Raw genomic sequence first — 13,336 nt, 5'->3', positions numbered from 1 at the left:
TAAGATTCCTGGGCCAGGTCTCAGGGTACCATTGTCCATCCTGCTCCTTCAGGTCCATATCCACCCCGATGCCAGTCACCAGAGGAAGGCTCAGCGGTCAGACGCCTGGAACACCACGGCAGCCAGAAAGCAAGGTACGGTGCCTGGCGGGGCAGGAACACACTCAGCGCAACCCCATGTCCCGCTGCGGGTTTCCAGGCCCCCTGCCCTGAGTGCAGCCTGCTCCAGGTGACCTCCCAGCTCACCGCCTGCCAGAACCCTTGGGGACAGACCTCAGAGCAGGCCGATGGCCCGGAGCCTACCCGGAGTCACCTGCTGGGCGTCCGCCGAGCTAGGGTACGGTCAGGTCGCCCGCCCCGCCGGGGACTCTTCCACAAGAGGTCCGCCCACAGGAAGGCAACTGCTGTGCCCTCCCCAGGTGCCCTGCTCCAACGCTCACGTCAGCACAAGTGTGCTTGCTTGAACGCCGCCCCGCTGAGCAGAACGGGTGGGGCGGGCTTAGGCCCCAGACCACGTCTGAGAGGCCTGCTGTCTGATGGCCACCCAGCTTCCTTTGGTGCCAGCCCTGTTGCCCCCCAGTGAGGTCAGGCCTAGCCCCGCATCGCACTCTGTCCGTGTTACTGGTCTCACCGGCTTCTGCATGTCCTAGAGCCGGAGACACTTGTGACGCAGGAGGATGGGGTCTGTGCCAGGCATCCTGTGGCTTTTGGTGTGAAGCTGGCCTCTCCTGGCCAAGGTGTTTGGCCCCATGGCACCCAGCCCTGGCAAGTGTCCTGGCCACCCCGGGCAGAGTTCAGCACCCATTGCAACTTGGCGTTTCGAGTGGGGTTTGCAGGACACATGTGGGGTGGTGGGTCCTAAGGTCAGATGTGCTCCTGTCCTGGCCACTCCTCAGCATGGCTGGTTGGCCCGGCCCTGCCTGCCTGTGTTCCGGGCCCAGCCCCCAGCCCCACCAGCACACCCCTTCCAGACTTGCCAGCCGCAGGTCCTCTTGGAGCCACGCCCTTCCACAGGAAAAGCAGGGCTGGGAACATGGACAAGGCCGGCACCAACTGGGGAAGCTCACAGTGTGACCTTGGCAGGTCACCTGGCCTCTCAGAGCAGGAAGTAGCTTCCGTGAGAGGCGGGGAGGCCAGTGCCCCCCTCACATGTTGTGAGGTCACAGGAAGCGGTTTGCGCCAGCGCCCGAGGCCTCCCCTCCGTGTCTGCATGCTCTCCCTATGGGACACTGACATAGGCGGGGTGTGCGGTACCAAGGGCAAGTGGGGCGTGGTGTTCCCTGTGTCCTGTGTACCTCAGAGAGCATGTAAGTTCTCAGAAATAGCCGCTCCCTGGGTTGGGTGTCTGTGGGAAGTTGGTCCGTTGCTGACCTTACCGAGAAGTTAGGATGTGGGTGAGCGCAGGGAGGGCCGGCCCTGTCCCCAGGCCTTGCACGGAGACGGGACAGTTCCCAGCCCCCACGGCCCTCCCTGTCACAGGGCCGATCCCGACCCAAAGGTGGAAAAGGCTTTTCTGGCCCCAGAAAGTGGTTTGTTCCTTACTGGAAACATCCCTGCTGACCCGTGAGCTAGCCCGGACTTCAGACTTCTGTTTAAAGTCTTTCTGCATGTTCTGTTGTAATGTCCTAAGCTTCCAGAGCCAGGTGGGGGCCAGTAGGAGGCAGGCTCCCTGTGAACCTTGTTGATGGTGATGTCCCTGCTGGCTCCTGCCTCTGGGGGAATGTGGGTTCCTGCTGCCCCTTTTGTGAGCAGAGGTGGGTTCTGCTTCCTTCCCGTTGTGCCCTTTGGCCTGGGGCCCGTAGTGGCAGCCGCCACGCCTGCTCTGTGTGCCCTCGGCCACGTGTCAGTCTCTGTGCAGGTCTGGGTTGGGGTTGGCTGTCCTTTCTGGAGGTGACCCCGGTGTCTGCCCCTGGGGGCCTGCTCCAGATCTGCTTACACTCCCAGGACGTCTGAGGGAGGAAGGAGGGCCCCAGCCCAGACACTCAGATCAAGGCCCAGGCAGGCCCCCCCCTTGCTCAGACTTGTGCATGTGGGGTGCAGGGCCCAGCGGCCGCCTGTGGCGGGCTGCCCCTGTGGCAGGCCTCACGTGTCTAGCCCAGCCTCACGCTCGTCCCCCTAGGGAAGGTACTGAGCTACTGGTGCTTCAGTCCCGGCCACAGCATGCGAGAGCTGGTCCGCCAGGGCGTCCGCACCGTCATCCTCACCAGCGGCACACTGGCTCCCGTGTCCTCCTTTGCCCTGGAGATGCAGATGTAAGGGCTGCCCCATGCCCTGTGGGGGTGGGGGTGCCAAGGCCAACCCCGGCTTGAGGATCCGGGGGTTCAGGAGCTCACAGGAGCTGCCCTGCCGCCCGCAGCCCTTTCCCCGTCTGCCTAGAGAACCCGCACGTCATCAACAAACAGCAGATCTGGGTGGGGATTGTCCCCAAAGGCCCCGATGGAGCCCAGCTGAGCTCTGCCTTTGACAAACGGTAGGGGGCCTGGCGGGTGAGGAGGTGGGCTGGCTGTGTGCCACGTGCCGGGACCCTTGTGACCATGGGCTCTCGGCTTTGTGCAGGTTTTCTGATGCATGCTTGTCCTCCCTGGGTAAGGCGCTAGGTGAGTGCCCGTGGGAAGCCCTGAGCTCCGTCTTGGGCTCCCACCCCGTTCCCGGGTGTCTGGGGATCCCTGCCGCGCCTGCTTTCCCTGGTGGGAACCACTGGCAGCCTCTGTGAACACCCCGTCCTGCTGAGCACAGCCCCGGCCCTTCTAGGCAACATCGCCCGCGTGGTCCCCCATGGGCTCCTGGTCTTCTTCCCTTCCTACCCCGTCATGGAGAAGAGCCTGGAGTTCTGGCGGGTGCGTCCCCCTTCTGTGTGTCCCAGGTGGGGAGGGGAGCCCCAAGCAGCCAAGGGTCTGGCAGGGCCAGGGCACGGGCCTTTGTCTGAGGTCTGAGACCTGACACGACAGGCGTCCCTTTCCCCCTCTCTTCTCACAGGCCCATGACTTCGCCAGGAAGCTGGAGGCCCTGAAGCCTGTGTTCGTGGAGCCGAGGAGCAAAGGTGGCTTCTCAGAGGTCTGAGCTCTCGGGGCTCCACTGCCCCTCATGGCTGCCCCGGCTGGCCACTGTCCCGACCAGGGGCTCACGTGGACCTGACCTGTCTGGGCCTGGGGCTGGTGGCCCCAGGCCCTTGTGTCTGAGGGGCCGATACTGAAGCAAGGCTCCACCTTCCCCTGCCCCCCCGAGCCCCGGGGTCCCCGTGCTTTCTGGGAAACACTGAGCAGGCTCTGGGTCAGCCTGGGAACCCATGCCGTGAGGAAGCTCCTAGAATCCTGCTGGCCCACCTTCCAGCCAGACAGCCGTTCATCTCAGAGGATGAGACCTGAGGTCTCACTCCCACAGAAGGAAGGGGCTGACCAGTCTCTCCTTCCAGGTGGTGGACGCCTACTGTACGCGAGTCGCCTCCCCTGGGTCTAGCGGGGCCTCTTTCATGGCCGTGTGCCGGGGAAAGGTGAGGCTCACGAGGGTCTGGGTCCCACACTCACAGCCCCTGTCTGGTGCCTGTGCTGGGGGGAAGCTCTCAGCTCGGGACCTGGGGGCTGCGACATGGTGGGATGGGCCAGCCCGACCCCCTCCCCGGAGCCCCAAGTCCAGCAAGCTTGCGTTAGGAGGGCGGAGCCCTACTGTCCCTCACTGGGCAGTCGACAAGCACTGGGTCCCTGGGAGTGAGCGCCCCTCTCGGGCTGCAGGTGGCAAGGACGGCGGGAGTTCTGCGAACGTGAGAGGCCCTGGGGGCTGTGACTCCCACAGAGGGCCCAGCCCGGGGTGGGAGGCTTCCCTGTCCCCACCCGTACGTGGATGCGTGTGCCTCTGAGGGTCTGGGCGTGGCAAACGGGGGAAAAGAGTGCCCACTGCTCCCCAGGCCAGCGAGGGCCTGGACTTCGCGGACATGAACGGCCGAGGTGTGATTGTCACGGGCCTGCCGTACCCTCCACGGATGGACCCGCGGGTTGTCCTCAAGATGCAGTTCCTGGACGAGCTGAAGGGCCGTGGTGGGCCTGGAGGCCAGGTGAGGGGCCACGGGCTTGTGTGGGGGCGGACGGGAAGGGCTGGAGCCCCCATGACCAAGCCCCCTCCCAGCAGCTCCTCTCTGGGCACGAGTGGTACCGGCAGCAGGCGTCCAGGGCCGTGAACCAGGCCATCGGACGGGTGATCCGGCATCGCCAGGACTACGGGGCTGTCTTCTTGTGTGACCACAGGTGCGGCTCTCCGTGGCTCGCACAAACCCCTGCCCCGCGGCCTCTCGGGCACCAGCTGGGCCTGGGCCTGGGCCTGGGCCTGGGCTCTGGGCTGGGCAGGGCTCCCAAGCTGACAGCCACCCCCTGCCAGGTTCACCCATGCAGACGCCAGAGCCCAGCTGCCTTCCTGGGTGCGCCCCCACGTCAAGGTGTATGACAGCTTTGGCCCCGTCATTCGGGATGTGGCCCAGTTCTTCCGTGTTGCTCAGAAAACTGTGAGTTCCTAATGGCCGGCCGGCTGTGTCCTCATGCCCTACCCAGGGGAAGGGTCTGTGCAGGACCCCCAACCCCCTGTCCTGTGCAGATGCCCGTGCTGGCCCCCCTGGCTGCTGCCCCGAGTCGGGCTGAGGGAGGAGGTGCTGTCGTGGTGGCTGTGTCGCCTGGCCCCCTCTCCACCAGGAAAGCCAGGAGTCCGGACGTGCACGTCCCCAGCCTGAGGCGCAGACCCTCAGGTGCGTGTGCTGGGGTGGCATGGCCGGTTGGGGGCCCTGCAGGGCGGGGGCTTGGGGCCGCTTCCAGCCAGCTGGTGGCACGCCTGGCCCGATGACCAGAGTGCCTGGCTGAGCCCGAGCGTTGCGGGGGCGGGGGGGGACGACCTGGCTTGAGCCGCCCCCTCCCGCCCCCCGGGCTCTGCTGCTGATGCCTGTGCTCCCGCAGGATCGCCAGCCACCAGGAACGCCGAGAGCAGCCTGTGTGTGGAGTATGGGCAGGAGTCGGGCCTCACCCGGCGGAGGCCTGTGGGACTGCTGGCCGCCCTCGAGCACAGCGAGCAGCTGGCCGCGGGACCTGGGGACAAGGCCTCCCCTGGGGAGGAGGAGGAGGTGCGGGGTCTCCAGACAGGCAGACCCCCCGGGCTCTGCCACCTGGCCGTGCTGTGTGCCTGCCTTGCCCCGGGCCCTCAGCTGGGGCTCCCCCTACCCCCACTGCGGGCTTTGCGGGAGTTGACCCGGGCCAGTCAGTGTCCGGCTCCTCCTGCATCAGAGGCCAGCCCTTTCTGGGATCCCGAGCTGTGGGGGGCACAGCTCCTCCCCTGGAGCCTTCGCACTGAAGCCCTTAGCTCCCTGCCCCCGGCTTGCCCCTGGGCGCATCCCTGCCCTTCGCTGTCCCGCTCCCTGTGCCCTGGGGCAAGCCCAGCTGCAACAGCCAGTGCTGTCCGAGCCCCCCAGGCACCGTAACAGCTGGCTGCCGGAGCTGCGGGCCACGAGGGGGCCAGTGGTGCTGCCTCGGGAGAGGGCCCGTCTCCCCAGCTGTGGGCCCTGGCAGTGTCACAGGGGGCTTTGGGGGCTTGGAGGGCACGGCCAGGACCACTGTGTGTCACCCTCAGGCACAAGGTCTCTCCACCGTGTCCCTCCCACGTGAGAAGAGGCGTGCCCAGGAGCAGAGAGCAGGGCGGAGGAAGATCAGGGTAGTCGGTGGCCACCAGGTACGTAAACCACCCACACGCATGTGGGAGTGGGGTGGGGGCAGGAGCCCCAGGCTGCGTGGCACCCGGTGCTGACCGGGGAGTGTGAGGTGGGGGGCCGGGTCTGAGGCAGGGCCCCCTTGCTGCCTCCCGGGGGGGCAGCGTGGCCCCGTGCCCTCGGCAGTCCGAGGCCTGCGCCATCCCCACCTCTGTTTGGCTGGAACGTTTAAGTGAGCATCTTTTCAGCTTCCTGTCTTCGTGGATGAGCCTGTTCTGACCACTCCCAGGACCTCCTTCCGCCCCCTGGGCTCAGGCGTGGTCTCTGCTGCCTCCCGCATCTGTGCCACTCTGTGTCCGGGCCCTGCCCCGCACAGGTTCCGAGTCTCTCTTCCATTTTAACTTCTTACTGCGAGAGCCTCTCAGCAGCAGCCTGCACCCCAGCCATGCAGCATTGCCCTGCCTGACCTTCTTCGCCTTCCGTAGGCCCCACAGTGTCTCTTCGACCTGGGGTGGCTCCTCCATGCTTTTGAGTCCTGCACACTTGGGGTTAGCTTTGGGTCTCGCGTCTAGTTTTGCTTTTCCGGGAGAGCACTTTATGGATGGTACGCCAGGGTCCAGCCAGACAGAAGTCAGGTTCGGTGTGGGGCCTGCAGCCAGACCAGCTCCCCCAGTCAGTGCTCATGTGTGGGCGCTAACGTGCCCAGCTGTGGGGAGGGCCTGCTTCTCAGCCAGCCTCAGAGGAAAGCGCTGAGGGGCCCTGAGCTAATCTGAGCCAGGAAAGCTCTGGAAAGCCCCATGAACCACTCATCTTTGTCCATGTCCCTCAGCTTCTGGGAAGAACTGGGCGGGGCTGGGGGGGGGCTGTTGCTGTCGGGAAGTGGGCAGGGTGCCAGGGGCCTTGGCATCCGGCCAAGCTGGACGGAGACTGGGGAGCCTGGACCTCTCCTGTCTGCTTTCTGGGCTTCCCTGCTGAGGGTCCAGTGTGCGGGCCTGAGATGTGCAGCAGAGAGGAGGCGTGGGGATGTCAAGAGGTACCCCTTCCTGTGAGCTGACTGCCCCTTGAGCCAGGGCCGCCTGCTGCGTGGGCGCAGGGGACTTGGCAGAGGGCCGGGAGCCCCCAGCCCAGGGCGAACAGATCTGCACTTGGCCTCCTCTGCTGCCAGAGGGGCATGGCTGTCTTAAGCTGAAGCCGCCGCGCCCCCCTCCCTCCCAGCCCAGCGCAGCCGTGCCTCGGGACTAGGGCATCCTTCCCGGCAGTTGTCCTCTGCAGTAGCAGCTACCCCTCGGGGAAGCACGGTGGCCCCGGCTGATGGGGCATCTGGTCCTGTGTTGAGCAGGACGGGCCGGCCGCCGATACGCAGGCGGGCAGGGCCAAGCTGTTCATGGTGGCCGTGAAGCAGGCGCTGAGCCAGGCCAGCTTCGACACCTTCACCAGGGCCCTGCAGGACTACAAGGGCTCCGACGACGTGGAGGCTTTGCTGGCCTGCCTCGGCCCCCTCTTTGCTGAGGACCCCAAGAAGCACAGCCTGCTCCAAGGTGCCCTGGCCTGCTGCGGTCACCCATCGGGGGGGGAGGGGCAGTGCCACAGCCGTTGGAGGGGGTGGGCACCAGGGTCCACGGTGGTCCCTGCTCCCGAGAGGAGGTGGGGCTGGCTGGCCGGCTCAGCACGGTGGCCGCACGGTGGAGCCCGCAGGCCCAGACGCCCCTCCCCACAGGCTTCTACCAGTTTGTGCGGCCACACCACAAGCCGCGATTTGAGGAGGCCTGCCTCCAGCGGACGGGCCGCGGCTGCGGCTCCCGGCCCGAGCACAGCCTTCCTCAGAGGCAGTGGGCACCGGCGGCCCAGGCCCCCAGCGGTGAGCAGGACCCTCCAGCCACCCCCCAAGAGCAGGGCAGGCGACTGCATGTGTGTGCCCCCCCGGAGCACGCACGGCCCAGGCCCCGGCCCCCTGCAAGTCGCACAAGCATGGTGGGCCCTGCGTCTCCAGAGCTTGGGAGCTTCTGTCCCCATTCAATAGCCGACCCTTGAGCAGGGACTTCCCGACCAAGGACATGTGTCTTGGGGGCCTGGTTAGGAAGACTCCTTGGCCCCTCGCAGGGGATCTTCCAGCCTGAGAGTCACCCCTCTCCTTTCTGGGCTTGGTGTCCACTGGGGTGTCTCCATGCCATCCCCCTGGGTGCAAGTCTCGGTCTCCCTGTTGTGGTCTGAGGAGGGTTGTGGTCTCGGTCTCCCCTTGGATAGACCTGCCTTCTCCCCAGGGAGCACTCCAGACCCTTGGGGACCAGCTGGATAGCTCTTCGTGTGTCCATGTTCCTTCAGGAGGGAAGGAGTGGGACTCAAAGCTGACCCTGTCCCAGGGTGCAGCCAGGCAGCTGGACCCCGGACAGCACCTGAACCAAGGCAGACCCCACCTGGTCTCCGGGCCAGCCCCTGCAGGTACCCGTCCCTGAACCAGAAATAGCTGAAGACCCCTGGCGGGGAGGAGTCTCGGGGGGGCGGGGCGGCGGGGGGCTCTTCTGGTTCTGCACCTCCAGAGGGAGGGAGGCGGCTGGTGTGAAGGGGTTCCCAGGATGCCCATGGAGCTCTCTGGGCCCCCAGACCCCTGGCGTGGTCCAAGACCTGTTACCTCCTCACCAGGAGACCCCGGCAGCTGTCCCAAGGAGGGGCGTAGAGCCCCCAGCGCAGAGAAGCAAGGCCAGCCTGCCGTGAGCGCCTACTTGGCGGATGTCCGAAAGGCCCTGGGGTCCGCAGGCTGCAGCCAGCTCCTGGCGGCGCTGACCACCTACAAACAGGACGATGACTTCGAGAGGGTGGTGGCCGTGGTGGCCGCACTCACAACCTCAAGGCCTGAGGACCTGCCCCTGTTGCAGAGCAAGTGGCCACAGAGGGGACTTGGCGGGGTGAGGGGCTGGGAGGGACTGGGGGCAGGGCTGAGCCTGACTCTCCCCCCACAGGGTTTGGCATGTTCTTGCGACCCCACCACAAGCGGCGTTTCCGGCAGACGTGCATAGACCTGATGGGCCCGGCTGCCCAGAGCGCAGGTACTGGGCCTCCAGGCCCCCAGGAGGGGAGCCCCACTGTGCCCCCCGACCTCGCCCACGGTGCTTCCAGGCCAGGTAATCCAGCGTCCCCCGAGCCCCACTCAGCCCGGCAGGCAGAGAAGCCCCAGCCGCCCGCCCCATCAGACTTGCCCCTCTGTCTCCAGGGCCCCCCCAGCAAGAGACACCCCAGAGGGCCCAGAGCAAGCTGTCGGCCTTCCTTGCCCGGAGGCAGGCTGGGGATGGCGGGGCTCCCAGCCAGCCCCCCCGCGCCGCCCGCAGGCACGCCCCGTCCGAGTGGGGTAGGTCTCGAGAGGGGCCGGGGCAGTGGGGGCCGCGGGGCGGACGAGCTGCAGCATGCTCACGGCGGCCCCCTCCCAGCAGGCTTGGCGTGCCCTGGCTGCAGGGCGGAGGACACGGTCCCCTTCCAGTGCCCCTCCTGCGACCTGCAGCGCTGCCGGGCCTGCTGGCGCCAGCTCCTGCAGGTTGGCCATGGGGCCTGTGGACACGCGCGTCAGCGGTCCCCCAGCTGGTGGGCTGGGGAGGGGTGGGCGGTGGCGCCCGTGCAGCGCTCCCTGTCTCCACAGGCTTCTAGAACATGCCCGGCCTGCCACGCCCCCGCCAGGAAGCAGAGCATCACGCAGGTCTTCTGGCCAGAGCCCCAGTGAGCGTGGAGACACTGGGGCAGGCTGACACCGCGTGGACACGGGTCTCCCGGCGGGGTCTGCGCCCGCCTAGATGCCCCGAAGCCACCTTGGGGTCTGGGGTGGGTTGGCTCGCTTCCCTTGGCCGCCGGCTTGTGGATGGAGCGTCAGGAGCTCAGGACTGGAAGGTGGGGGGCCCTCTGCTCCCTCCGCGGCGGGACCTGTGTGTGGGCTGTGGACCTGCTTTTGATCAGGTGACCGTCTGTCTAATAAAGTTGCTGACACTGTATCGGGGCTTGGCGGAGGGGCTTGGGGGTGCTGGCGAGGAAGATGTGGGTGTCTGAGTGGGGGTCCCCCTCCCACCCTGTCCATGCAAGGGCCTGCCGAGCGCTGTGTCCGCCCAGCGGGCTGGGAAGATGCGGGACACCCGAGGGGAGCAGCGCTTGGGACGCCCCCACGTCCCAGCACCCCCGCTGCCGGCCCTGGTGCAGGGGGGCGCCCTCACCGGCCGGATCCCTGGACTCCGCGCTCAAGCAGGCCTGCGCCAGACGGGGGAGGGGGCTTCCCGGTGAGGGAGGGGCCGCGCGGTGGTGACGCTGCGGAGAAGCGGCTGGGAGTGTGGCCCCCCGGAGGTGGTGAGCCCTCCCCAGGGGCGTGGCAAGGCCAGCCCATATAGGCCGCCGCCGCTGCCCAAGTCGGAGTGGGGTGGCAGCGGCTGAGGGCGGGGCTGCCGGTGCCTGGGCGCAGCGTCCTGGTGTCCCTGCTGCTGGGCGCCGCGGAGAGCGAGCCGCTGCCCCAGTGAGAGCCATGTGGACACTGGAGAGGCGGGGCGCAGCGCCCCTGACCCGGCCGAGCGCGCTGCCCACCCTGCTGCTGGCTCTGGCGGCGGGCGCGGCGGCGGCGGGCGCGGCGGGGGCGGGCGCGGCCGGCGCGCTCACCTACCCGTGGCGGGACGCGGAGACGCGGGAGTGGCTGCTGTGCAGCCAGTGCCCCCCAGGCACCTTCGTGCGGCGGCCCTGCGGCCGGGACACCCCCACGATGTGCGGGGCGTGCCCTCCACGTCACTACACCCAGTTCTGGAACTACCTGGAGCGCTGTCGCTATTGCAACGTCATCTGCGGGGAGCGCGAGGAGGAGGCGCGGCCCTGCGAGGCCACCCACAACCGCGCCTGCCGCTGCCGCCCCGGCTTCTTCGCGCACGCCGGCTTCTGCCTGGAGCACGCCCCTTGCCCGCCCGGCACCGGCGTGGCCGTCCCCGGTGGGCCGGGGGTCGGGGTGGGCGGCGGGGCCGGTGGCTAGGGCCTGGGACGTCGGCCGCCACTGGGGACAGCACCCAGCTCCCCCTGACCCCTTCCTCCCCGTGTCGTCCCCAGGCACCCCCAGCCGGAACACGCAGTGCCAGCCGTGTCCCCCCGGCACCTTCTCGGCCAGCAGCTCCAGCTCCGAGCAGTGCCAGGCCCACCGCAACTGCACGGCCCTGGGCCTGGTCCTCAACGTGCCGGGCTCCTCCTCCCACGATGCCCTGTGCACGAGCTGCACGGGCTTCCCGCTCAGCACCGCGGCGCCAGGGGGGCCAGGTGAGTGGGGGGAAGGGGCCAGGGGAGCGGGGCGAGCGCAGCCCTGGAGCACGGAACATGTAGCTGGCCTCTGCGGTGGCACCAGTGATCGCTCTGTGGTTTCGGCGCTGGCAGGTGGTGCTCTCCTCCCCCCCGGGGGAAACGGAGTCCCAGGGAGTCTAAACCGCTTTCTGGAGGTCCCACGGCAGTGACGTGGCATCTCACCCCTGCACCCCGGGGCCCCTGGCCTCTCCCAGCCCCGTGCCTGTCCCCCAGCACTCCCGCACCTCCTTGCTGGCCTGGCCTTCCACCTCTGCCCTGAACCCACGGGGCAGGGACTGCTCTCCTGGGTGTCCCCCTGGGGCAGACGGAAGCCTCTATCGCTGCACCCTGACCCTCCCGCAGGGGCTGAGGAGTGCGAGCGCGCCGTCATTGACTTCGTGGCTTTCCAGGACATATCCTCCAAGAGGCTCCTGCGGCTGTGGCAGGCCTTGGCGGGCCCAGAGGCCCAAGGTCTGGTGGCGCCGAGGGAGGGCCGCGCGGACCTGCAGCGCAAGCTGCGGCAGCTGCTCGCGGAGCTCCGGGGCGCACAGGCTGGGGCGCTGGGGGCGCGGCTGCTGGGGGCGCTGCGGGAGGCCAGGCTGCCTGGGCTGGAGCGCAGTGTCCGCACACGCTTCTGGGTGCACTGAGCGCCCTGCCCCCCGTTTTTTCTGCTCCCAGCTTTGGCCCCACATGGGCGTCACCCCCATAGCACCAAAGTAACCTCAACTGACCGACTAGGCTCCTGTTGCACTAACAAAAGTTTATTTTTTATAAAGCCGTTTTGTAAAATGGGTTGTGTGAAACCGTGTGTATCTCCGGAGTGCACGGTGGGCACATCCGGTGGGGACACCCTCCCGGGTGGGCCCTCAAGCTCCCCACGCTTCCTCTGCCTGGTCACCCCAAGTGGGACAGACCCTCGATGGGAGAGATCGTTAGAGACGCCAGCGGGTAGCAGGTGCGTCCCTTCCAGCTGTGGACACCACGGACGTCCCTGAGGCTCGCTCCATGACCCCTAGATCACGCTCTGTGGCTACGACAGTGTGGAGGGAGGGTCACACCAAGTCTAGGGGCTCTTGCTGCGGAACAGGACCCAGCTCGGACCGGGCAGCAGAGGCCTGTGCCCTGCACCGCCAGGAGACCCTGCTCCCTCACCCTGCCCCTCCAAGTGAGCCCCACCCAGTCCCAGCACTCAGGGGATTTCCCAGGACTTCCCAGGACCGGAAGGGCCAAGGACCTCCCCCAGGCTGGGTGCGTCCCACCCCTTTTCTGGGAAACAAGGCTTTTCCCCTCAGGCAGACTCAGAGAAGGGCTGGACCGCTCCCGAGCAGCCTGGGGGACTCCCAGCCCGCCCCATGGGCCCTGGAGCCCCATGTGTGATCCCCATGAGTCACCTCACCTGCAGCTGCCTCCCCACCCCCAGCCCTGACTCAGCCTTTCTCAGCAACCCCTCCCAGGGTCCCACCAGGGACCGGACCTCAGACAGGAAGCCACCAGGTGCCCGGCTCTGGCTCAGCCATTCCTGCCGAAGCAGGAAGGCGGTGCCCAGGTAGGTCACAGCTCCAGCCTTGGGGGCCCCTTGTGCCATGGTCACTGTGCCCAGACAGCCAGGAGTCCACGATCCAGGGTCGGGTTCCTGGAGGGGCGATGGCCAGCAGCGACTCGGACCGCCATCCTGGACACACCCCAGCCAGTAGCTGTTGCCAGCTCCAGCGGGGCCATGTCGGGAGGGTCCCCAGAACCAGTCTCACCCGGGGAGGGGGCCCTGTTGCCAGGCACAGGCCCGGAAGCGGGTTTCGAGACAGCTTGTCCCTCCCCCCCAGCTGGGAATGAAGGCCCAGCACAGCACCAACCTGGGCTCCACGGGAACCCCGCCCACCTTCCCAACGCCCCCACCGTGCACCCCCACCCCCAGTGTGGGCAACTGGCTGTCCCAGATCGGCCACAGACACTCAGAGAGGGAGACACTCGCTCCTTCCCCTCCTGCTGGGGATCAAAAGGTGACGTCAGCCCAGTGGACGATCTCCCGTGCCCCATCCTGAGGGCCCAGAACCCAGGGCCCTGCTGGCCTCCAGCAAAGGGGGACGGGTCTCCCTCCCTCAAGAGGACACCAGCCCATCTCCACGGAGACCGAGGACAGTCATGACCCCAAGAGCCTCCCCCATGGGGGGCTGCACAGAGCAGCTCCAGGGAAGCCCGTGTCCAGACAGGACTCCCTGGGAAAGGCAGGCAGGGCTGCTGAGGCAGCAGCTCCAAAGGGAGACCTCACCCCAGCAGGCCCGGCAGGGGTCTTGTGGGGGCCCTGCTGCCCCGACTCCCCTCAGCAGAAGCCTCCCGATACCTACACTTGTATGGACACAGGGAAAAGTTTGTCTTAAAG

The 13,336-nt window shown here is 67.5% G+C and overlaps 2 protein-coding genes across 13 annotated transcripts in view; both read left to right on the top strand.

Moving 5' to 3' along the window:
- Nucleotides 1-9,650, top strand: part of RTEL1 (regulator of telomere elongation helicase 1) — a 28,277-nt gene extending 18,627 nt beyond the window's left edge. For 2 of the 12 annotated variants that reach the window (XM_081832346.1, XM_081832344.1), the window contains 21 exons: nucleotides 53-134; nucleotides 2,119-2,251; nucleotides 2,356-2,469; nucleotides 2,556-2,596; nucleotides 2,751-2,836; nucleotides 2,976-3,053; nucleotides 3,412-3,489; nucleotides 3,901-4,047; nucleotides 4,122-4,237; nucleotides 4,368-4,491; nucleotides 4,581-4,728; nucleotides 4,934-5,097; nucleotides 5,601-5,699; nucleotides 7,016-7,214; nucleotides 7,394-7,534; nucleotides 7,999-8,115; nucleotides 8,317-8,550; nucleotides 8,634-8,795; nucleotides 8,885-9,019; nucleotides 9,099-9,202; nucleotides 9,305-9,650. In XM_081832346.1, the coding sequence (XP_081688472.1) occupies nucleotides 53-134; nucleotides 2,119-2,251; nucleotides 2,356-2,469; nucleotides 2,556-2,596; nucleotides 2,751-2,836; nucleotides 2,976-3,053; nucleotides 3,412-3,489; nucleotides 3,901-4,047; nucleotides 4,122-4,237; nucleotides 4,368-4,491; nucleotides 4,581-4,728; nucleotides 4,934-5,097; nucleotides 5,601-5,699; nucleotides 7,016-7,214; nucleotides 7,394-7,534; nucleotides 7,999-8,115; nucleotides 8,317-8,550; nucleotides 8,634-8,795; nucleotides 8,885-9,019; nucleotides 9,099-9,202; nucleotides 9,305-9,385 (2,583 nt within the window). In that variant the 3' untranslated portion in view covers nucleotides 9,386-9,650. The remainder of the gene's footprint in view (nucleotides 1-52; nucleotides 135-2,118; nucleotides 2,252-2,355; nucleotides 2,470-2,555; nucleotides 2,597-2,750; nucleotides 2,837-2,975; nucleotides 3,054-3,411; nucleotides 3,490-3,900; nucleotides 4,048-4,121; nucleotides 4,238-4,367; nucleotides 4,492-4,580; nucleotides 4,729-4,933; nucleotides 5,098-5,600; nucleotides 5,700-7,015; nucleotides 7,215-7,393; nucleotides 7,535-7,998; nucleotides 8,116-8,316; nucleotides 8,551-8,633; nucleotides 8,796-8,884; nucleotides 9,020-9,098; nucleotides 9,203-9,304) is intronic. The other 10 variants (XM_081832347.1, XM_081832345.1, XM_081832352.1 and 7 more) reach the window with 10 other exon arrangements.
- A 124-nt stretch (nucleotides 9,651-9,774) lies between these two features.
- On the top strand, nucleotides 9,775-11,748 carry TNFRSF6B (TNF receptor superfamily member 6b). Its single transcript, XM_006743748.3, has 3 exons — nucleotides 9,775-10,619; nucleotides 10,735-10,938; nucleotides 11,323-11,748. The coding sequence occupies exons 1-3, from the start codon at nucleotides 10,169-10,171 to the stop codon at nucleotides 11,604-11,606; spliced, it is 939 nt and encodes a 312-aa protein (XP_006743811.2). The 5' UTR covers nucleotides 9,775-10,168; the 3' UTR covers nucleotides 11,607-11,748.
- Nucleotides 11,749-13,336: the final 1,588 nt, after the last annotated feature.

This window comes from Leptonychotes weddellii, chromosome 10 (assembly GCF_054177405.1).
Source record: "Leptonychotes weddellii isolate Sample4059 chromosome 10, ASM5417740v2, whole genome shotgun sequence".
In the NCBI taxonomy this organism is placed as follows: Eukaryota; Metazoa; Chordata; class Mammalia; order Carnivora; family Phocidae; genus Leptonychotes; species Leptonychotes weddellii.
Note: the sequence above shows the minus strand (reverse complement) of the source record. Positions and strands in the feature narration are given on the sequence as shown.

Coding starts and splice junctions, on each gene's coding strand:
- TNFRSF6B (XM_006743748.3), top strand. CDS start 10,169: ATGTGGACACTGGAGAGGCGGGGCGCAGCGCCCCTGACCCGGCCGAGC. Junction 10,620..10,734: donor CACCGGCGTGGCCGTCCCCG/GTGGGCCGGGGG, acceptor TGTCGTCCCCAG/GCACCCCCAGCCGGAACACG. Junction 10,939..11,322: donor CGCGGCGCCAGGGGGGCCAG/GTGAGTGGGGGG, acceptor ACCCTCCCGCAG/GGGCTGAGGAGTGCGAGCGC.